The sequence below is a fragment of the Schistocerca piceifrons genome, chromosome 3, assembly GCF_021461385.2.
Source record: "Schistocerca piceifrons isolate TAMUIC-IGC-003096 chromosome 3, iqSchPice1.1, whole genome shotgun sequence".
In the NCBI taxonomy this organism is placed as follows: Eukaryota; Metazoa; Arthropoda; class Insecta; order Orthoptera; family Acrididae; genus Schistocerca; species Schistocerca piceifrons.
The window spans coordinates 470,947,880-470,972,936 of NC_060140.1; the positions used below are offsets into that span (position 1 = coordinate 470,947,880).

Below are 25,057 nucleotides of genomic sequence, written 5' to 3' on the forward strand. Positions count from 1 at the left end.
ATTAACTCTTTCTCCCGTTCCATTCGCGTATGGAGCGAGGGAAGAATCATTGTTTAAATGCCCCTGTGCGTGCTCTAATTAATCTACTTTTGTCGTCGAGATCCCTATGGAAGAGAAATGTAGGGGTTTTCGTATATTCGTAGAGTCATCACTTAAAGCCGATTCTTGAAACTTCGTTAGTAGACTTTCTCGAGATAGTTTCAGTCTCTCTTCAAGAGTCTGCCAGTTCAGTTCTATCAGCATCTCTCTCTGACGCTCTCCCGCGTGCCAGACAAACCTGTGACCATTCGTGATGCCCTTCTTGTATACGTTCAACATTCCCTGCTCGTCATGTTTGGTACGGGTCCCACGCACTTGAGCAATATTCTAGGATGGGTTGCACGAGTGATCTGTAAGCTGCCCCCTGTGTAGGCCGATTGCATTTCCCTAGTATTCTATCAATAAACCGAAATTTGCTACCTCAATTACTCACGACTGGGCCTATGTGATTTTTCCTTTTCATGTCCCTACTAAGTGTTGCACCAAGGTATTTGTGTGAGTTTACAGATTCCAGCTGTGACTCACTGGTATTACACTGGTGTCCAAAGTTAAAGCAATAATCTGCTATTTCCCCATTCTTTGTCAAATTCACAATGTAATCATACAAACTGTCAACAAATGTGGTCACGATCGTGTTCTGCACGGAAGATGGCATTCCGATCAGCGGACAACCACGCCAACAATGACGACAGGGCATCTGTCAAGGGAGGTAATGTTTACAGGGTAGTTCAAATGGCTCTGAGCGCTACGGGACTTAACTTCTGAGGTCATCAGTCGCCTAGAACTTAGAACTACTTAAACCTAACTAACCTAAGGACATCACACACGTCCATGCCCGAGGCAGGATTTGAACCTGCGACCGTAGCGGTCGCGCGGTTCCAGACTGTAGCGCGTAGAACCGCTCGGCCACTTCGGCCGGCTACAGGGTAGTCCCACATCCACAATCGCTGTCTACACAGTCAGAGACGGTGCAGTATGGCACAGAGAAGACACCTTCCAGACACTCTGCGGTAGAGGGCCGTAGGAAGACTGGAAGCAAGACAGTCGCAAACTTATGTGACCCGATGGCTTAAAGTTAATCGTTCTATTGTTTCTCGGATATGGTGACAGTTTATAGACACCGAAAATGTGCCCCAAAGACCAGTACAGACATCAGAAAGAGAGGTCTGTTATTTGACCGGAAGGGCGCCACAGTTCCGCCTAGTACTGCAAGGCAACTGGCATCTGACATTGCAGCATCCACTGGTCGTGTTGTATCGAAGCAAACGGTCTACAGAAGGCTTTGGCAGAGTGACGTTTATTGGCGGAGAGCTGCTGTTTGTGTACATCGGACACGTCTTCACAAAAGGGAACGTCTAGAGTGGAGTCGCCAACATGAAGCCCAGACGGTTGAACAGTGGGCCAATGTTCTTTTCGCAAATGAGTCCCGATTTGATTTGGAGAGTGATTCTCGACGGATTCGCATCCGGAGGGCACGTGGAGGACGATTTTGAGATCCAAACATTGTGGTCAGACCAATATAGAGGATGATCCCTAATGGTGTGGGCAGGTATTATGTTGACCACACGAACGCCTCTTTATGACATTGTACAGGTGAATCGGCAAGATTTAACTGCTGTCAGGTACCGTGAGGAGATCTTGGGATCTCATGCAGGGTTGTTGCGATGTGGTGTGGGCCGAGACTTCGTATTTATGGACGATAATGCTCGAGCATAGGTGGTTGATGGCTTTTTTTTAACGGAAGGTATTTTTAATGATATGGCACGCATGACGTGGCCTGAATCCCATAGAGCATGTCTGGGATGCGCTAGGGAGACGTGTTGCGTCACGTCTGCATCCACCAACCACTCCCTAAAACTTGTGAGCACCTCTGGCAAGAAGAATAGGCGTTATTGCCTCAACATGAGATTGATGACATCATTCACAGCATGTCCTGTCGTTGTCAGGCCTGTATTGGTACCAGAGGTGGTCACACCCCATACTGAGCGCATTAACCAGTTGTCAGAATGTGTGCACAAATCCGTTAAGTTGAAGAAAGGAAAAAAAAACTAAGAACAATTTTGTCTACCGTTATTCATGTTTCAGTTGATTACGTTCTGTTATTTTTACATTGTTTTTACGCTACTACGACGTGTTTGTAATTTTTTGTGGTAAAATACACACAACCTTCCGAAATTTCCGTTTGTTGCTTCAATTTGGACACCAGTGTATAGTTCATAGGATACTATGTTTTTTTCCGTTTCGTGGAGTGCACTATTAAGAAATGTCGACTTAATTGTTTATTAGTTGTTATGAAGATACAGAATATTAGTGTCTACCGTGTAATCCGTAAATTGAACATCGCAGTCGTCACACCATATGCAACCATCTGTACAAACAATAAACACTATACAGCGGTAGCGCTCGACACTAGAGTTACATGTTCAAATCCTTTAAGTTAAAAATGTTTCGTCACCAGCATTTGGCCGTCAAGGTTCTTGCGTCACTGTCCTAGGTTAAATTACAAATAGCTCAGCCGTATCTCAGCGGAGAACACATGACACTGCCAAAAGCGAGCCGTCTGTCACACTGGTATAAGGACGTTGAACTTCATGGTTGCTTTGATGCTGTTTGTGAATTTACGTTATCTGTTGGCACATTTCTACTTTCCTCGCGTGCCTTACACACCCACAATAACACAAACACAATTCTTCACAGCACTGCGCAACCACTCATATAGCTATCGACAGAATACAAACCGAGCGAGTTGATACTGGACTCGTATTTGGGAGGATGATGGTTCAAATCCTTTTCCAGCCATACGGTTATAGGTCATCCGTTGTTGCCGAAGTTGTTCATGTGGAAAGGCACAGCTAGTGCCTTCTCCACCCTTTCTCAGCCTGCGTATGTGCTCTTACTTCTTGTAAATAATTCATCGTCAGCGGGACGTTACACACTAATCGACCTTCCTCTTTCTTTCACATGATGCTAACACACAATTGACGTTTCGGAACATATTAGTCGAACACTAAAGCAAAGCACCTCTACAAGGGCTTTATTCTCGACAGTAACGCGGACTTTCTTGCATTGCAACGAGTGCCCAAGCGGTTACATTCAACTTTGTAAATACGTTAGCAGTAAAGGTCGTTTGCTAGCTCCACACCGCCCTTCTGGGTGCGACATTGTATGTAGTGGTTTGTCACTTGATGACTGTTCCGTAGGTCAGTAAGGACATTGTTTGTTCCACTGAGTTACATGCGAGTTCGTGCCTGTGATTATTGGCTACTAAGCAGCAGCACGAACGTTAGAGCTGAATCCCTGAATCCTAACGCCTCTCGACTAACCGTTCTGTTTGAGACCTCTGTACTTTAGCTGCAAAAGACGTCCGTCGCAGTACTCGAAAAGAATATTTGGGATATTGGTTCCTACAGTGTGCTTAAGAGCTTAGTGATGTCCGTTAGTTAGTTTTTTTCTCTTTTTCTTTTTTTTCCCTCCGTGCATGCCTCGTAAGACCCAGTGATACAGACCGACCGCCGTGTCATCCTCAGTCCGGAGTCACTGGATGCAGAAATGAAAGGGCATATTGTCAGCACACCGCTCTCCCAACCGTTGTCAGTTTTCTTGGCCAGAGCTGCTACTTCTCAGTCAAGTAGCTCATCAATAAGCCTCACAAGGGCTACGTGCACCCAGATTGCCACCATTCCCGTTGTTCTCCCATTCGTGGAAACAACTAAGTTTCTAGGGCTCACGTTGGACAGGAAACTGTGTTGGTCTCCACATGTCTCTTATTTGGCGGCCCGTTGTACACGTTCCCTTAATGTCCTCAGAGTTCTTAGCGGTTCATCTTGGGGAGCGGATCGCACTGTCCTGCTTCGTTTGTATCGGTCCATAGTCCGATAGAAGCTGGATTATGGGAGCTTCGTCTACTCGTCCGCTCGGCCATCCCTCTTACGCCGGCTCAACTCCATCCACCGTCGGGGGATACGTCTTGCGACCGGAGCCTTCTACACTAGTCCTGTCGAGAGTCTTTATGCTGAAGCTGCCGAGTTACCATTGACCTACCGGCGCGACGTACTGCTGTGTCGGTATGCCTGCCGGCTGTTGTCTATGCCCGGCCACCCCTCTTACGAGTCCTTCTTCGCCGATTCTCTCGACCGTCAGTACGGGTTGTATGTGTCTGCCCTGCTGCCCCCCGGAGTCCGCTTCCGTCGCCTGCTTCGACAATTGGATTTTGCCCTCCCTACCACCTTCAGAGAGGGTGAGAGCCCGACACCACCTTGGCTCCAGGCTCCGGTTCCTATTTATCTCGACCTCAGCTCACTCCCGAAGGAGGGTACTCCGGCTGCAGTGTATTGCTCACGGTTTGTCGAACTTCGTGCTCGACTTGCCGGTCACACCTTTATTTACACCGATGGCTCCAAAACTGACGACGGTGTCGGCTGTGCCTTTGTCGTCGGGGCCGCCACCTTTAAATACCGGCTCCTCGACCAATGTTCCAGCTTTACGGCCGAGCTTTTTGCTCTCCATCAGGCCGTTCAGTATGCCCGCCGCCACCGCCATTCATCGTATGTACTCTGCTCTGACTCACTCAGTGCTCTTCAGAGCCTTGGATCTCCCAATCCGGTCCATCCCTTGATTCAACGGATACAGCAGTCCCTCCATTCTTTCGCTGATAATGGTGGTTCTGTCAGCTTTCTGTGGGTTCCCGGACATGTAGGAGTGCCTGGGAATGAGGCTGCGGATGCTGCGGCCAAGGCTGCAGTCCTCCTGCCTCGGCCAGCCTCCCATTGTGTCCCGTCATCTGACGTTCGTGGGGATGTATGTAAGAGGCTTGTGTCGTTGTGGTGGGATGCTTGGTCATCCCTCCAAGGAAACAAGCTCCGGGCAGTAAAACCGCTCCCAACTGCTTGGACAACATCCTCCCGACCATCTCGGCGCGAGGAGGTCCTTCTGACCAGGTTGCGGATTGGGCATTGCCGGTTTAGCCACCGCTACCTGCTCTCCGGTGACCCAGCCCCGCAGTGCCCTTGTGGTCAGGCATTAACAGTGCGCCATGTTTTATTGTCGTGTCCCCGTTGTAGTCAATTTCGTGTTATCCTGTCCCTGCCATCTACTTTACCGGATGTTTTAGCTGATGACGCTCGAGCAGCTGCTCGTATTCTGCGTTTTATAACTTTAACTGGCTTGTCCAAAGACATTTAACCTTTTTACTTATTTTATCTGCATCTTTGTCAGGTCCTTCTGATGTCCCCCCATCCCCTTGAGTTTTAGCAGATTCCATGTGCTCTAACACCAGTGACTGGGCGCTAATGACCTCAGCAGTTGAGCGCCCTTAAACCCTACAAAAAAAAAAAAAAAAAAAAAAAAAAAAAAAGATTGCCACCAGCGCTCGGCAGTCGGCAGAAACGGACGGTGACCCATTCAACTGCTAGTCAAGCCCGACAGCGCCTAACTTCGTTGATCTGACGGGAACCGATGTTACCACTGCGGCCAGGCCGTTGGCATCTTCTTGGGTCTGTTGGATAGATAGTTCGAATTAACGATTCCGCGACGTTTCCAATTCACAATAACATCGGTATCAGTGCCCCTACATCTACAATTATATTCAGCTAGCTACCGTTAGAGTGTGGCGAATGGTGTCTCTGGTATCATTTGAATGTGTCCACCTTTCCTGTTCTAATCGGGAATGGTGCAAAGAACAGCTGTCCGTAAGCCTCCATGTGAACTCAGTCCCATCGTAGTCATTTTAATAGATGTATATGAGAGGCAGTATTAGGTCGCCCACCTGTTCCTGGAACATACACTCTCGGAATTTTAACAGCAAACTTGTCCATAATGCACAAAGTCTGTCGTGTAGTGTCTGTTACCGGATTACGTCTGAACCTCAGTGAGGCTCTCGCGCACACTAAACGAACCCGTTATTATGGCTGAACGAACGGCATGTGGGTATTGATTCTGGGCGGTTTTAAGCACATTTGCACCTGGTCAGGCGCTGTTGCAATTACAGCCTTAGAGTCACAAATACTATGCGTTACATTGCTACCTGCATGCCAACAAAGAAGGTTATTTAGACTGACCGATAGTTTTGGGATGTGACAGGCAGACTTTCATCTTTAAACATTCCAGTTATTTTTCTTTTAACTTTGCTACGAAATTCGTGTAATGAACAGACTTACATAACCTGTATGAATAATTTTTTAGATGTGCCACGCGATCTTTTTTTCTTGCAATTTGTTTGCATCATCATGCAGTATTCACTGACCACAACAGAAAATAATACTATACCACAGCCCATCGACAGAATGTATAACGACACGAAACAATGCCAGCAAACGCCGATAGCAGAATGCGCTGCGGCGCGCGATCGGCGGGCTGTCGGAGCTGCTGGTATCTCCATGCAGAGCTACCGGAACCACCTGGTGATCGTAGATTGTGTGATGTTAGCCGAAGAGCATTGCTTTTGCAGATAGGTTAAAACAGCTCATGTTGTCGGCAACAGCGCGTTTATCGACGTATCTGAACATTGAACAAAGAGAAGAGTGGTTGCCTCATGCGCAGATGTAGCAAACTATCATTCTACTAATTTCTTTGTTTATGTAACAAGAGAGAGACACACAAATAGAAGAACAAACGAAAACACAGAAATGATACATGATTACACCACACACAATAGACAAGCGAGATTTCGGAAGTTGACAGTACTGTCGCCACTGTATAAATGCAAGTGCAGTAAGCTTAAAACATCACAGAAAATCAGGTTTTGACCTCCTTGCAATGAAAACATTGCAGCAATTCATTTACCACATCAAGACCACACATCCCTGCTTAAAATTCACTGCGGAAATGGAGATGGAAGAAAAGCTACCTTTGTTAGACGTTCTAGTTGAACGAGAGTTAGACAGTTGATGTGAAGACTTGTACCGTAAACCAACCTACGTTTCATCATCCTGCCCAAAAAGTAATCAACATTCTATTACATAGAACTAAAAGCATATCGAACGAAAACCATATCGGTGCCGAAGTAAGCCATCTAACATATGCGTTCAGGCACTTGACATACAGTCAGCTCTGTCGTCTAGCCGATTAACATAACGAGTTTTGCGTACGTTGCTACTTTCGTTCTGTGAAGCAATATAAAGTAAAATTGGACGAATCTTCAACAGACCTATGATTAAAAGGTGCTTCCAGATGCCTAGAAAATCAAGGATACGTTTCGCCCTGTGAGATGTAGCCATGACCTAAAAAAAGTCCCAAGCATTTATAATATTGCCTGTGAATGTGGCAGTGTCTCTGTGATGCAGTGTGTTTGAGCTGTTTCCCAGATGTACCGAACCGAGCGGGGTGGCGCAGTGGTTAGACACTGGACTCGCATTCGGGAGGACGACGGTTCAATCCCGCGTCCGGCCATCCTGATTTAGGTTTTCCGTGATTTCCCTAAATCGCTCCAGGCAAATGCCGGGATGGTTCCTCTGAAAGGGCACGGCCGACTTCCTTCCCCATCTTTCCCTAATCCGATGAGACCGATGACCACGCTGTCTGGTCTCCTTCCCCAAAACCAACCAACCAGATGTACCGCGCAGCAATGTACTGGCTTAGGATGGGGAGAATAGACCAGGTTCGGCAGATCACTGGTGTACCGATTGAGACAACACGCCAACTCAGAGCATGGCGAGTGGATACCTGGCAGAGCGAGTGGGCCAACAGCGATAAGGGCCGCCGTGTCTACAACTTCTTCCCTGACATCCGGGAAAGACTAAAACTAAAACATATTGATCCCAGCCGCGGTATGGTACATTTCATCACAGGACATGGCCCTTATCCCACGCACCTGTACCGCGTGAGTCTGCAGCAGACTAATAGATGCACATGCGGGGAAGAAGGTTCCCCTGAACATACTGTCTTCTTCTGCGGACAACGCACGAACACAAGACACACAGTACACATAAATCGCCTGAACACACAGAACGAACTACATGCCATAATACGCGACCCGGAAAGGTGGACTGAACTCAACAAACTAACGGACGAAATCTCGAAGATCCAACAAATAGAATACTTGCGCAACAGACCCTACCGAAGGCAAGTCGGTCCAAACAGACGTCACGATGCCCAGGGGGATACAGATATGATTAGCACCACGAGTGATGAAGAAGAAACAGATACAGACCAGGGCACCAACACAGATATTGAAGCGTCCAGCGCGGATGATCCATAGTGTCAACCAAGTCAAATTCAAAGAACAGAGTGGAACAACCGACAAGAGGTGCACAAGTCACACACAATCCTAAAAACAGATTGCACCGTATATATAAATAGTTTACAGCATCTCCATGTCCAATAAGAGCTTAAAGCTAGGTACCTCTTCAAGGGACCTACACCTTCCGTTAAGAGGCAGCGCACAGTCTGTATGGAAGGATCTTAATTGTGGTCCCTCTCTTTTGAGCCCAACCCGACGGATACCTATGGTAGATCGGGGAAAACCACCGCTCAGGCTAAGTTGCTGGCGGGGCCGGAAGGTGCTAACTGCCACACCACGTATCATTGTAAGTCTCATTGGCTCAGTGTGAACTGTTTGTACAACCAACCTACACAGCCTATACCTCAACCTCCACTATACTAAGAACCTCTCATCTGAAGCTTAAAGTTGGGCACCTCTTCAAGGGACCTACGCCCCCCTGGTAAGAGGCGGCGCACGTCCTGGATGGAAGGATCTTAATTGTGGTTCCTCTCTTTTGAGCCCAACCCGACGGATACCTATGGTAGATCGGGGAAAACCACCGTTCAGGTCGTGTTGTCGACGGGGCCGGGAGGTGCTTGCGCCTGATGTACTCTACTAGGAGCCTTGCAGGCTCAACACAAACCGTTAGCGTCATTACCTTATTACTTTTACCACGAGTACCCTTTCATTAGCAACTTTGAGCCAAGCACAATATCAGTTACCTCTGTATTGTATATCGTAAATAGTTTAGCAGGCTGGACATGGAGGTCTTAGTCTTAGTTTCTAGCTTTAACGTACCCTAATCTCTTCTAGTTAAGGTAGTTTTTAGGATGGTAGATGTTAAAGGCATGGTGAGCAACGGCCAGCGTCTTGATGGTCATTCCAAGACCCGGGCCGCAGCCCACAACCAGGTGACGGGCCATATTATACATATAACTTCTCTATTCAGTTCTCTTCCTTCCTTCTTTCTAAATATTTAATTTCGTTTTGTTTATTAATATCTTACTTGATTTTGTATTAGTTATAAGTTTTTCTAATGCTGCACAAAAAAAAGATAACAAATGGATCTAAACAGAGCCCGCCTCCACGTGGCGGGACACGGGCAACGGTGTGAGTGGGGACGGGTGCCGGTGTGGTGTTACTTTAAGTCACTGCGGACCCCGGACCCAGTCACAGCGGCTAAGTGGCAATATACGACCCACCATAAGAAATTAGACGGTGGGTCATAAAATATAAGCAGCTAGTGAAAAAAAAAAAGTGTACCGAACATCAGCGGTACGTCAAGTACAAGAATCTAGATGAATCTGCCGTAGCCTGACGTATAAATACAAATGCTTTCTTGAGGGGACATGAATTCTAGCCCATGCTATAAGCTGCTGGCACTCAGTAATCAAAGAGACCGTGGAAATTAAAATGTGTGTCAACAGCTGTAATGGAGATACCGGGATTGTTTGGGAATACATTTGATGGCCAATGGAAGCCTACCAAAAACTTTGGTCGGGCTACATTATTGTATCCTTTCAGTTCCCTACCGTTGAAGGTAGAGCAGGCAGTACGAGTAATCACCCGTTCTGAAGTCGAGGACTTTTGAGCGAAGTGCCCGGTAAGATAATGGTGGATCAAAGAGAGTCGCGGTTGGGAAAACTTATCAAAGGATTTCCACTTCCAGTATTGGCCTTACAACCAAGTGGGAAACCTCGTTAAAACCTTGCTCAAAACTTGGGTATGGTAACTGTTTTAGCTTCATCCCGTCATAATATACTGCCCTGTCACATTAATGTGACCACCTGCCAAAAGCCAGAATAACTTCCTTTTGTGGACCGAGCGAGGTGGCGCAGTGGTTAGCATACTGGACTCGCGTTCGGGAGGACGACGGTTCAATCCCGCGCCTGGCCATCCTGATTTAGGTTTTCCGTGATTTCCCTAAATCGCTGCAGGCAACTGCCGGGATGGTTCCTTTGAAAGGGCACGGCCGACTTCCTTCTCCATCCTTACCTAATCCAATTAGACCGATGTCCTCGCTGTTTGGTCTCTTCCCCCAAAACAACCCACCACCAACTACCTTTTGCAGCGGGGACCGCTGTGAGACATGTAAGATGAGCGTGATGTGGGTATGGAAATTACCGACAGGACGTGGATCCATGTCGACTCCAATTCCGCGGCCAGCTGCGCTAAGTTTGTCGGTTGAGGATCCATGGTGTGAACAGTCCGATCAAGGTGGTCCCGCAGATTTTCGATTGGGTTTAAATGTGGGTAGTTTGGTGGTCAGACGAGTACGGTAAACTAATCATGGTACTCCTTCAACCACGCACGTACACAGCGAGTTGCGTGACATGTTGCACTGTCCTGCTGGTTGGTGCCATCTTGCCGAGGAAAAACGAACTACTTGTGGGGGAGGACTTTGTCCCCAAGCATAGATGCATAGTTGTGTTGATCCATTGTGCCTGCCAGATCACCTGAGGAATGCCACATACACATTCCTCAGACCATAAAGCTCCCTCCTCCGGTCTGGACCCTTCCAAGTTTTGTTCAGTGTGTTTGCTTATGGCCATCTGTCCTTTTGAGCTTAAAACGTGATTCATCTGAGAAGGCCACCTGTCTGCACTCAGCGGTCGTTCAGTTCCTGCACTGGCGTGCAAATTCCAGCCTACGTCGCTGATAAATGGCCTTCAGCATGGTTGCATGAACCAGGCACCTACTGCAGAGGCCCAAAGACAGCAATGTTCGCTGAACAGTTGTTCGCTGAACGTTCGTTGGGGAGACACTGGTAGCCACTCGGTTCATGTGGGTGGGCAGTTGCTGAACAGTTACACGTCTGTTTATCCGTACACATCTTCGCAACCGTCGTTCGCCCCTGTATTCTATGCCTATGGTGCACCACAGTTGCCTCGGCGCCGTTTTTGATAGTTCCGTTTTGCCATGCGCGGTATATTTTAATGACGGCGGCTCAAGAACCGTTTACAAACTTAGCCGTTCCGAAATAATTCGACCCTTGGCCTGAAAGCCAGTTGTCATGCCGTTTTGGACGTCAGATAAATCGCTCCATTTCCACAGTGGGCCAATGATTGCACTGCTTCCCGCGTCCCCGCCCCCCCCCCCCCCCCCCCGACGCGTTTTTTATACCCTCCACTGCTAGTGCTGCCACATGCCGTCTGTAAGTGGTTATTGGGCGTTGACATCGAACACAGGCGGTGGTGTCGTTATTGTGACCCGACCGTGTGTGTCCCTGATAAAAATTTGGGAGACGAGGTTGTTTGAAAATTCAGTTTGTTCCTGAGTGTACTTTGGAAAGACAATGACTTGCTTGATATGTGCAGTGACCCTTTGTCGCTATCGATCACAGGCCGGCGACTACATAGTGCGCTCTACGGTTTACATAGGGGTGCTTCAGTCGTTGGTTGGATAGAGTGCTAGCACTTAGTGCTTTACCTCAAGCTTCTTCTGTATACTTGGTGTTGGCTCCTATTTTGTTTGTCTTCTTGTTATCCGTTGTCAGATTATTAGTTCTCTAGGCTAGCTAGATGGACTGTAAAATGCACCCACGCGTACCGCGGTGGAAGCATCACTGCTGAACCGGCCGTCTCGGGTCAGCCTCTCCGCGACCGGTGCAGTTATGCCGGTTAAGGTGCTACCTGCAGGGAACTCGGATTCCGCACAGGGGTTGAAGAATATGATTCAGAAGTTTGAACCAACTGGCAATTTGGGAATTGCTTCTGGGAGTGTGGTCAATTGTGCCAAATAAAGTTGATGAAATTGCGCTTGGAAGAGCTGTGTCACGGCAGCTGAACATTCCACGGTCCACCGTTTGAAAAATGCTGTGAACAATTGTGAAATGGTATACCTAGTGCGGATCCATTTTGTCGTGGAAGCGGGTGTACGTCACAGAGCAACGTTTATAACCTGTTACATAAGCATTCTACGTTGTTAATGAATGTTACCCTATCATGTGTAAATTAAAATGTGTTTCATTTCTGTCGTTTATGCGTCATTTCTCGTCCGCGTATCCTTACAAGTGTTTTCACGAAGTTTCATTGTCCTACAATCACTCGTTTGTTATCGGGGCCGTCTCAAACAGCGAAAGTTTAATTGTAATCACCCTGTATTTCGTGGTGGAAACAAAGACGTTGCGAGTGATATTTCATCGTTGGCACAGTGCCACAACAGCTGGTCGCTGTGGACACTAGTACACCTGTTACATATGTGTGATACCGTTACTTCTTCGCTGATGAAGACGCGGTACTATCAAAAGCTCGGATTTTCTTAGTGAATTAACGCGAGAAGTGCGTCGGCAACAGTTTTTTACAGAATAGGAGTCCTTTGTCCCAGAAAAAGACTTTGTTGAGGCTGGTTTTCTGTTAATGAACGAGACTTCCATCTCGGGCGGATCGACCTTGAGTATGCTTAGCTGGGACGGGATCCCCGGCACGCTGCGGCCTGCGTTGCTGGCGTGCCAATCTGCGCGGCATATGTGCGTATTGTCTGGCTGCGAGGGTGCGAGCGCGTCGCGGCGCGACAACTCCCCACCTTGTTTTGACGCTGTATTATGCATTCAGCCTGGCCGGCCCCCGCCGATATTCTGTTACCGCTGTCGGCCGTTGGCGCGCGAGGGCGCGGCTCTGCGTTGCGCTGTCTGGCCGGCGCTTTTGTAAACTGAGCGGCCCGCGTTACGCGGAGATGGCCAGCCCCCGGGAGGCGGGCCGGCAACTTCTCCGTCCTGCGCTCCGGGAGCATAAAATATGGTTTCCTCGGCCCCGCGGCAGCAGTAAAGATATCCGCTGTCGCCATACTTGGAGCTACTGCGCCCGCCTCCGGAGAGGAAATGCGGTTTCCTGCCAACCTGTCTCCTCGTCTCCTTTTCCCGTCTGACAGCTGCCTAACAGGCTCGCGCTCAGTTTTCTTCCTGCCACGGAGATGAAGCTCGCCGCATGTGAATCATCCTGCCGCATACGAGGTAGTATACAAATATGTACAGCATTCTCATATTTTTTTCTTTTGCTCCCTTCTTGAAAACACAACTCGTAGGACCGGTATCACACTAATAAAGGAAAGAAGAACTATTAGGGTTTCACGGCCCGTCGACGGCGAGGTCAGTTAGAAAGGGACTGCAAACGCGGGGAAGGAAATTCGCTGTATCTTTTCCAAAGGAATCTTCCCGGTATTTGCCTTAACTGGAAACTGTGTAAAGTAACCCGGCCGGGGTGGCCGAGCGGTTCTAGGCGCTACAGTCTGGAACCGCGCGACCGCTGTGGTCGCAGGTTCGAGTCCTGCCTCGGGCATGGATGTGTGTGATGTCCTTAGGTTAGTTAGGTTTAAGTAGTTCTACGTTCTAGGGGACTGATGACCTCAGAAGTTAAGTCCCATAGTGCTCAGAGCCATTTGAACATTTTTTGTGTAAAGTAAATAGAGGGAAAAAAATTCTTTCGTTCCGGTAAAATATTTAGTGAATATTTTCGTAGGCACTTTACGAGGTGTGATCAAAAAGTAACGGAAATTTTTTAATTTACCAGGCTTTTATATATCCAATTTTCGATTGTTTTATCGTTTTGGTGCATATGTTCCTGATGTCTTTGCATTTTCAGTTGTTTTGAATATTTAGTTTATTGCTGACGGTCGACAAGATTATACGTGTTTTCGAATGCTCCTCGAATTTTTACTTTCGAAAAGATGGTTCAAAGAATCTCCACCAAATTTTACTTGAAAAATGGAACTGTTGACTGTGACTTTTGGCGAATCTACCATGAGTAACACAGGATCTTACGATTGGTATAAACGTTTCAAACAGGGTCAAGAAGACGTTCAAGACGACTACTGCCCTAGCACATCAGTTACTGAAGACAATGTGGAAGCAGTAAAGAAAATGGTTCCGGAAAATGACCGAATCACAATCGGAAAGGTTGCTGATGATGTCGGTGTATCCTTTAGCTCATGCCAAGCAAGTTTTATCCCAATGTTTTGGGCGTGAAATACGTAGCAACAAAGTTTGCTCTGAAACTGTTGAATTTCAACCAAAATCGACGCCGCGTACTCACTCAGGAATTACTGAATGAAGTCGGCAGCGATCCAGAACTTCTGAAGAAGGTTATAAAAGGCGAAGAAAAATGGGTATACGGGTATACGGGTATGACGTCGAAACCGAGCCCAGTCGTTCCGAAAAGCAAAGACCGAAAAAAGTTCGACAATTTCGATCACGTGTGAAGCTTCTTCTCATTGTTTCCTTCGGTTACAGTGGGATAGCGTATTATCAGTTCCTGCCTGATGGTCGTACGGTCAATAAGGTATACTACCTGGAAGTTAGGCGCCTTTTGCGTGAAGCAATCCGAGAATTGTTGCAAAACCACTCGTGCAAATTCCATCTCGATAATGTTCCCGCTCACAACTCAATGCTTGTTCGTGAATTTTTTGGCAAAAAACAAAAATAATAATTTACCTCGGCCACCGTATTCGCCTGACATGACCCTCAGCGACTCCTTTCTATTCCCGAAGCTGAAGAAGCCGTGAAAGGACGTTGTTTTGTCACCAGTGATGAGAAAAAAGCCGAATCGATAAAGGATCTGAATACCATAATAAAAAGCGATTTCCAGAAGTGCTTGCAGAATTGAAAAAAGCGCTGGCCCAAGTGTGTTATATGTGAAGGGGACTTCTTTGAAGGGGACAAAGTTGATGTTGATGAAGGTTCTTTAAGAAATACAAAAATTCGCGTTACTTTTTGATCACCCATTGTATTTTATATCCGTAGTGAACAGTTTCTTACTGGTTTTATTGCCTTTTTTATGCACCTACTTTGTCAACTTGGCTCCCACAACTTACACCGACTTAATTAACCAGGCGTCTTTCAGAAGATATTTGGTTTAGAATGTCGTGTGTTCCGTTGTTTGTAGCAGATTGCCTGCTCTTGCAGTGTTTTGTTCTCGATGTTCATTGTTTAACTGGTGCGGCGTGTTCGGTAAAGCATATCGTTTTAGTGTTCAAGATAGGGCAGCAAGCAGACATTTTGGTGCTGGTTCAAAAGAAGAATGACAAAATCAACGGAAGTCATGAGTTTTACCTTAAATGTGTAATTCATGTCAAAAACAAATGTTATGCAGTGTGGCTATCCAGTTTTAAGTTTTCCGTTATTATCTTACATTACTTAAGAAGGATGTCGATATTGTTTCTTTGACAGTTGAATTCATGGTAGCCCCATTCTCAGGAAATGAGCGTGGGAGAGTAGACGCATGAATCCTGCATAGCCGTTCTAGTCAAGGTTGTAGTGGAGGTGGTTTTTCGTTGGCTTCCTCCGACCTGTTGTGAAGTGTCAAGTGTGTATTTGTGTCGAATGGATGGCTGTGATGGGTGGTTGTTCAGTTTATTGGTGGGGTTCCGTTGGTATGGATGAAGGGAGGAAGGGCTGAAAGCCATTCCCGGAACATAGCCTACTACTCTAGAATAGCAACAAGGGACCATCGAGCTTAACATCTCCATCCCAAGGACGGATCATAATTAACAGTGTCACATCCCCTTCCCCCCACTTCGCGAGACACTGCGGAGGGCTTTGGAATTGTCGAGCGCCATCGCACAAGCATACGTTAGTGATATATCGGCTACGGAGGCGGGGTCTTTGATAAGACCAAACTCAGTTCCGTCATCATGTCCCTGCCCCTGAAAAAATTCGCTTTCAGTGTATCACTGTTCTTTTAGTTTTCAGTCTGAATACTGGTTTCATGCTACTTTCCATTCTACTATATCCCGTGCAAGCCTACTCATCTCTGAATAACTACTACAACCTACATCGAAATAAACATGCTTACGGTATTTAAGTCTTAGCCTCTCTTTACAATTTTTACCTTCCACATTTATCTCCATTACCAAATCGACGACTCCTTGATGCGTCAGAATATGACGGAGGGAGTTTGTGGGCACTCTGGACTCGCATTCGAGAGGACGAAGTATCAAATCCCCATCCGACAATTAAGATTTCGGTTTTCCATGATTTTCTTAAATCGCTTAACGCGAATGCTGAAATGGTTCCTTTGAAAGAGAACGTCCTATTTTCTTCCCCTTCTTTCCTAAACCGAACCTGTCCTCCTAAAGACTTCGTTGTCGATGGGACGTTAAGCTCGTCCTTCCTTCCTCAGGATATGTTATACTAACTGAACTCTTCATTTAGTCAAATTAAGCCATACATTACTTTTCTCCCCAGTACGATTCAGTACGTCTTCATTAATTATCGTCTTTACTCATATAACAATACAGATAGGAAATTTCATACGAAAATTTTAAATCCTTCTTTCTGAGTTCGTACACTTTTCGCCACAAATTCACCATAGGCCTGAAAGGTTTACAGAGTTTTTTTTTTTTTTTCAGCCATCAATAAATCCAGATATAAAGCCTTGCACATTAATGTGAAACCCTTCATTGTACATTAACATCGATACTGATGTTAATATGTGGTAAAAATTTCAAACCCCGATCTGCAATATTGCCTATGGTATACGGGTCATGACCATCCGAAATTTAGCAAACCAGAGATAGGACCTCTGGGCTCTCCGTCAGAGAATTAGGGAAGCCACGGGAAATCTAAATGTAGATGACAGCTTCGAAAGTAAATAAGTAAAACTATTGCTTTATAGAAGGAACTGGCGTTATAGCTGTAGCAGGCACTAAATTGTCCACATGATTAGGGCAAATGTGTTTCAAACAACTTTCTGGGAACGGCAACCACAGTTCAGAGACATTGTGGATAACAATAAAAGACACTCAACACTCAATAACTACTCAGATTATCATAAAAATTACAATAATTAAAAAAGTCAAGAATGATTAGGTGTTCCCAAAAGTCGCATAGCTATATGATGGTGCTTTATTGGCAGCTACCATTTTCACGTCAGTATGTATGCATCTTCAGGTTTATAATTGTTATATTTTCGTAATGTAATTACCTTTGTTAGAAATCTGTTAATATTTAACAGATGATAAAACGCCGTTTCAGCTGTATCAACGATCCTTGCGAAGTTTAAAACGCAAGTCCCCTTTGTCTTGTTGGCAAAAACGCATGAGCTAGCCTTTCTGCTCCACACCGCTCCCCGTGGTAATCTTATTGTGGTATATACCCCCTCCCCCTCTCCTCCCCCCTCTCAGCCGCACCATCTCTCTGAAAATAACAGCGAAGAGTAATGGATTGTTCTTCACACACCCACGATTTTTTTTCTCCCGCTATTCTATTGGTCACAAAAGGTATCAGAAGTAGTTTTGTACCACTTAAGATGTCAGTCACCATAGCGTAACTTTTAAAGAAAGACGCTTCCTTTAGGAAGGTTGCCACTACACAAGAGTTACTCGTCACTCATTTCACACCTTCTGTTCTGAGTTTCAGTGCGAATTACCAAAAATGTACCTTAACTTGCTTTATGGAATGTTTTGCCTTGAAAAATGGGATCCAGTGTATCATATCTCACAATGTAAAGAAACTGTGGGTCATAGTACACGTGTTGGGAACGTAATTGTTGTATTAGCGGACAAGAATTTTACAGTCACGATACCTCTCCTCCACCACTACGAGACATGCATCTTGTCTTGGCGGGGTGGCTTGCATTTCGCCTGGAGGCCAGCCTAACATATAGTTCTTGGTGTGGTGAACAGTCTTCTCAGAAGTTGCAGGGGCAACAGTCTGGATGATTGACTAGACATTAACATTTCTGAGAAACAAGCTACATGTATAGTAGCGTAGTTTTCTATTCCCTTTGGGGTCAATTTTGTTGAGCCCAGAAAACATCGGAATGCTTGATTTCGGTGGCCGCCTTCGAACTCCTCCCTCAGGGTGACTGATTTCGGTGTGTGTTCCCACCAAACCACCGCAACTCTCACGTTGGCCACTACATGGCTACCGGCGGAATACAAACCACAACCCAAGGTAAAATGTTCATAAAGTGATAGTGACAGACCTACCGTGGGTACATATATATCGTGTAAACGAACACAAGATCGCCACGTCGCTTAACGTCCCACCACGCTGCTCGCCCCAGTGCATTGCCGGGGCTTTTATAAGCACGAACACCGAACGTGTCGGCACTATTCCACTCTGTAGGCTGTTAACACACAGCTGGCGTAATGGATGCTATATCTGTTGAAGAGAAGAGCGAAATAATTTTATTTTATGGGAAGGCTGCAAGATTCCGTGCAACTAAATGTTCATCGTGTTATGCAGTAGTTCACTACCAAAGGAAGTGCGACGACTAAAAAACTGAGCAACTGTAATCGGCAACATCAATAATGAATTTGCACTCCGGGAACACCATTAATGAAATTGCACTACCAGTTGCGGTGGCTCATAATCCACATGAAAGTACCCTTGACATGTCGCGGCAGTGTGGAATTGGTCACACAAATGTTTGGGCGATCCTACACCGTCACAAATACCATCCCCACCACATCTCCTGGCGTCAAGAACTTTATGGATTCATTTTCAGAATCGGATGCGGTTTTGCAATTGGGCGCTCATGCAAATACAGGTAATATTCTCTGACAAGTCAACATTTACGAATCACAGCGAAGTTAACCAACATAACTAGCATTACTGGAGTGTGGAACACCCGCACTGGATATGTGAGGTTGCTCGTCAACATCCCTGGTCTGCTAACGTTTCGTCCGGCGTCTTTGGTGACAAACTAATCGGCTCCATTGTTAAGGAACACACATTCAACGTGGAAAGATGTCGTAAGTTACTGTAATAGGAGCTACACATTCTGCTGGAAGATGTACCCCTTGTAGTGCGACAGAATATTACTCCCCAAGAGCTAAAGAACAATTGACTCGCGGTTTCAGCGGTCGCTGAATCGAAAGAGATGGTTCTTTAATGTGGCCTGCCAGATCATCCGACCTCACGTTACCGTATTTTTATCTTGTGGGATTATCTAGAGGACAAAGTGTATGCAGGAGTACGAAATACTCTACACAACATGATAGACCGTATCGGAAATGCTTACTCAAAATTTCACAGACATGCTTTTAAGTTGTGTATATGTATTCCAAGCACGAATTAATAAAAGTATCGTCGATTTGAGTAAGTATTGTAAGCTACAATTATGGTGAGAGGCAAGGTGACTCACCGATAAGAAGCATCCCGATTCGTACAGAGCCGCGCGTAGTGGCCGCGTGGTTAAAGGCGCCATGTCACGAATCGGGCGGCCTCTCCCGCCGGAGGTTCGAGTCCTCCCTCGGGCATGGGTGTGTGTTGTCTTTAGCGCAAGTTAGTTTAAGTAGTGTGCAAGTCTAGGGACCGATTACCTCAGCAGTTTGGTCCCTTAGGAATTCACACACATGTAAACATGTGATTCGAACAGAAAACTATTGCATCCTCGTTGTTGTTCCTGGATCAAGTTAAACGTAGTTTCTAACCATATATTGAAATTGTTAGCTATATCGTACTGTGCAATCAAATCGCGACATTAAAGTAAATTTCGAACATAAATATTAACCGTTAGACGACAAAGATTTATATTTACGTCGTAAATGAAGTGTAGACTCAGATGCGTTGATTCTTAATTGCAGAAATAGGCACTCCTGATGTGATCTGAGGCTTTCCCGGCGAATGTGCTGTATCCAAGGTTCTTGGGTGTCCAGCCGGATCCGATCGTCGAAGTTCCACGATATTTCGGCGAATAACCGTTACGCCATCATCACCTGATGATGGCGGAACGGTTATTCACCGAAATATCGTGGAACTTCAACGATAGGATCCGGGTGGACACCCGAGAACCTTGGATACAGGCACTCTTGATATTTGTCGATTACAGCACCATCTACCACGAATGGAAAACCGCACGTATTTGTTGACGTAGAATCCGAATATGGAGTAAAACTGGAGGGTTCCCATTTGAAAATACAAAGTCGACCCTGCCCACGTAGGAGGGGTGGTTAGGACAGTTGGATGTCCCTGTCACTAATGTTAACTTTTCACCTAGAACATTTTTTTTCATACTGATTGCCATATTCGAGATATTTAATTGCCTCAAGTTAAAACAAATCCCCTATGTATTGCCTAGTTTATATCTTCTTCCTGCTTGGTTGTCCCGATCGACTACGGGGTCGACACTGCTACATGGGTTGAAAAAATTTTGGTAACAGTGGGTGACCGGATGCCCTTCCTGACCGTACCCCTCCGCACGGGACAGAATTCGTGTGTCGCTTTGTCTGCGTTTAAAGCAAAGTACATGTTCAAGTGTGAGATCGTTTTATACGTGTGGAATCTGTTCTCTCGGACATGTATGGACCTTGACAGCAATTAATGATCATTCATTGCAGATGCACTCTTTGTCCGATTCTTGTGGTAATCAGTGTGATGGTGCGAGCAGTGGCGATAATGGATAGGAGACACTACGTCAGTATAGTATGCGACAAGATGGGAATTTGGGTTGGGCGTGAAGCAGGCTCGGATAGCTGAAGCGGTTAAGGCAACCGCTCACGTAAAGCGGGAAGTCCTCGTTCGAGTCCCGGTCCGGCATAAATTTTGACGTTCGCCATTGACTTTATGTCAATGTCCGATTGCGGCTAAGGTTGGAATTTCAGTTTCGTCTTGCGAAATCGTGAGACGTGGGTACGAGATCACTGCTCATCTAATTTGATGTTGGAGACCGCCTGTAAAGCACACCCAGGTCGATCGGTACATCAGACCTTATTGTTAATCTGTCGGGCGGATATGGCCCAGGTCCAGCGCCTTCCTGAATCCCAGAAGCGGTGCATTAGCGCGCTCTATTTTCCAGGCGGTTTGTTTCGTTTATAACGTAATTCCAAAATAAATTTGCTTTCAATTTGATGTTTTATTTATCTACGTATTCGACTAGAGGTGACGTGAATACTGCATATTTTTCGCAGGTCTATGTAAGCAACAAATAAATAAACAGTTCGTTCTTTTCTGATTGGTGAAGCAATCCACTCTCCACCTTTTTCAAAGAATAGAACAATCATACTTGTCACATAGAAACTCCAGTGTGCTTGTTATTTCGTCACCAGCCGTTGTTGTTGTAGTTTTGACATAACTGTTTCCCCAGGCGAATCAAATATTTTTCTGAATTGTTATATCTCGTTTCTGTATCTTGGAAATAACTTTGATGGGTATTCTCAGACGTGCGTTACATGTTCGCTCCAAATTTATAGCTTTCGAAAGCTTTCTGTTAGCCGCAGTTAGAGAAATTCGCGTGCGATGTTCGAGAAGTGCCATCGGAGTTTGCAACGGGGGACGGAGCTGGCGAAGTGCCAGGTCAAGCTCGTCGATAGCGCAGCCCCAGGACGCGATGCGCCCGATGGCCATTGTTTTCGCCGCCCCCGCTTCCACGATAGGCCGTTCGGCCAGAGCTCAGCCTAGCGGCCATTCGGCACGAGAGATACTGTCACGGCTGAGCCTTCCTCCCGAGACTGCCCAGCGTTTCCCACGAGGCTGCAGGTACCAATGTCGGTACAATGATGGTCGTTCGACAATCATTCTGTCTCCCTCACTGTTTCACAGCCTGGCAGTATTTACATTCTGGAAGGTAATATGAAATTTTATAAGGGAGAAAACAAAACAAAAGTTCGATTATAGTTGAATTAGTAATGCCTGCTATCATTACTTCGTTACGCACTAGTATTTGTTCATAGTCATAACCATCATCATCATCATCATCATCATCAACAACAACAACCATTCGACACCCGCTGCTGGGTAAGTGCACTCTTTAGAATTTTCCATGGCGTGCGGTATTTAAGGACGCGCGCTCATGCTGCTCCCTCGTGTTTACTGATGTGATGTTCCCACCCTCCATTTGGTCGTCATTTAGGTCTTTTCTTACCTCTTAGTACCTAGCAAAGAACTTTCGTGGTTCAGTTACTATTCACCTGGCTCACGTGCTTCCCCGCATTTAATTGTCATTAGAGTCATAATTATGTCTTCTATCCCAGTCTCTTTCCGTTTTGTTTTGCTGTCTTCCGTCGTAATTTCCAGCAAGCATCTCACGTCGTAGTTGCGTAAGCTTCTGCGGCGAGAGTCAGTTAACGTGAGGTTTTCCGGGTTTGCTACCGCGTGATATTTTAAGATAACTATCATTGGAAAAAAAACAACCTTTCTGGCTACGGTTACAGTGACGTCCTTCTACGTCTATTGGTGCACTTTGTTGTACACTGATGTGACAAAAGTCATGGGATAGAGACATGCACATGTACAGATAGCGGTAATATCGCGTACACATGGTATAAAAGGGCAGTGTGTTGGTGGAGCTGTCATTTGTGCTCAGGTGACTCATGTGAAAATGTTTCCGGTATGATTATGGCCACACGACATGACTCAACAGTTTTCGAACGCGGAGTGGTAGTTGGAGCTAGACACTTGGTACATTACACAACGGAAATCGTTAATGAATTCAATATTCCGAGATACACAGTAGCAAGATTGTTCCGAGAATATCAAATTTCCGGCATTACGTGTCATCACAGACAACACAGTGCCCGACGGTCTTCACTTAATGACCGAGAGCAGCGGCATTAGCGTAGCGTTGTCAATACTAATAGACAAGCAATACTGCGTGAATTAAATCTATGTGGAACGTACAACGAACATATCTGTTAGGGCACTGCGGTGAAATATGGTGTTAATGGACTATGGCAGCAGTCGACTGGCGTGAGCGCCTGCAGCGCGAATGGCGTGTGGATCCGCCGGTAACGCTCGCGTCTCGAGTTGTTTGTACGGCCTGTTGGCTTTGACGGCTGGCAGCCAGGATGGCGCAAGTCTAACACGACACAGCATCCTACCCAGAAAAGTTATCTGTTCGTGCGCGCACCACACAAGTGCATGAACTTTTTGTATTTGTCGCCATTTACATGCGCATTGCTTTGGCGCCTCGCCCTCTTATCGAGACCTCTAAACTCCACTGGAGCAGAGGGAGTACTCCCACGGCTGTGGTCCGAGGCGTAACAGAGCTATTCTCAGTCAATGACTTATTTGTTCACTTTCAGATTCGTTAAGATTTAGTATTTACATAAAATTACTTTATCTTTGGGTTTACTAAGCTCCCTGACGGTTGGTAGCTGTTAATAAAACATCTCACATGTGCAACGCGACTTTGGATTGGAGGAAAAGGGACGCGACTGTTGTAGGGTTAAATGCACCTCATCGTTGCTAGTTGTGAACAACCCTTACTTTGCAAGTGTTTTTCTTTTTTTATTGAAAGTCTGTATCTTTGCCTTATGTCAAGGGTTTCAGACATAGCGCAAGATCCCTTTTGAAAACTTATTAGTTTACCAAAATAACTACTGGTGTTTGTCGACGCTTTTGTTTGTTTTTTTCGCTGTCCGTCCAGTCGCAACAGTCCTCACTTGCCATCAGTAAACAAAAAATCTCGTAGCAATTATTTCAAAAAAAATTTTCAAATGTGTGTGAAATCTTATGGGACTTAACTGCTAAGGTCATCAGTCCCTAAGCTTACACACTACTTAACCTAAATTATCCTAAGGACAAACACACACGCCCATGCCCGAGGGAGGACTCGAACCTCCGCCTGGACCGACCGAGCAATTATTTCCCTAATTTCATAAACGACACATAAATTCCTGAGGCCCAAGAAAACTTTCAGTGAACGAAGGAATATTTTCAGATTCTAAAATCAGAGCCAAAGTACAATATAATAGACTCCGCGAAGAAAACAGTAAAAACATATTTTGGTGAAAGGTATGTGGCAAGTATCGCTTATCATCGGAAAACGTCTGAAAACTACTGACGCCATTCACCACACTTTGCAGGTGTGAAAGTATGCTTTCGACTGTGGTAGCAATGCAAACAAAACCGAGGTATTGCTTGGTCTTCGAGCGTCATGACGATGTACATTGGGGAACACCAAACCGCATACGAACATTGTTAGAAAAAATGCAGAACCAACCATCTCATGACCTCCTGGTTTAATTAAAAATATTTTATGTTAAATGTGTTCGAACGCCAACTATACATTATTTATCTACTGTCATTTTTAAAATATTCGTAGGAGTGTTGGCTTTTTTTCCAAACGTAAGTTTACTGGTGTGCTAAACTTAGGTGGAATTCCAGAATGAGATTTTCACTCTGCAGCGGAGTGTGCGCTGATATGAAACTTCCTGGCAGATTAAAACTTTGTGCCGGACCGAGACTCGAACTCGGGACCATTGCCTGTCGCGAGCAAGTGCTCTGCCAACTGAGAACCCAAGCACGACTCAAGACTCGTACTCACAGCTTTACATCCGCCAGTACCTTGTCTTCTACCTTCCAGTCTCCACAGAAGCTCTCTTCTTTGGTCGGCATTATTTGCTGATATGCGATCTCGTTAAGGGTCAGTGATGTCAAAAACGTCGGGAATCACTGATCTTCGTCCAGTATTTTCCACTGTCTTTGTGTATCCGCTTACATCATTACTGGTGAAAGACCGACGTGAAGTTTATGATCGACACGTCCCTCCGTGTACGAGATCGCTGACTCACGTTACTATGTTGGCACCGCTCCTAGAGGTGGCTTAATTTAGTAGAAGGAATATTCGACATCATTATTTGCCTAACAGGGAGAAGAGATGTGGTGCCATAGAGGTTCAGATTATGGGATATTGTCCGCATTCTCTCAAGGAGTGAGAGCAAGTGACACTGTTGATGGTGATACTTCAGTTGAAAAGAAACTTGGGACGCGCTTGATGCTATTCGAAAGGAATCGGATTTTCTCAGAAATCCCAGGACAGACTTTTTATTCACTACAGAATTCTCTCGCAGTTCTGGTAGTCATTGTCTGGGACTTCACTGAACAGCTAATTTAGCGTTGCCGACCCTGACGAGACATTCTGCAGCCTTAGCAATCCCTAT

General features: G+C 45.9%; 1 protein-coding gene across 2 annotated transcripts in view; it reads left to right on the forward strand.

Annotated features, from left to right (window-relative positions):
- LOC124788083 (cyclin-dependent kinase 14) overlaps window positions 1-25,057 on the forward strand; it is a 709,064-nt gene that overhangs the window by 471,593 nt on the left and 212,414 nt on the right. Inside the window, exon 1 of one of the 2 annotated variants that reach the window (XM_047255180.1) lies at window positions 13,133-13,187. The exons of the other annotated variant lie outside the window; for it this stretch is intronic. Within the exon in view, the coding sequence (XP_047111136.1) occupies window positions 13,148-13,187 (40 nt within the window). The 5' untranslated portion in view covers window positions 13,133-13,147. Of the gene's footprint in view, window positions 1-13,132; window positions 13,188-25,057 lie in introns of those variants that run through there. 2 annotated transcript variants of the gene reach the window in all.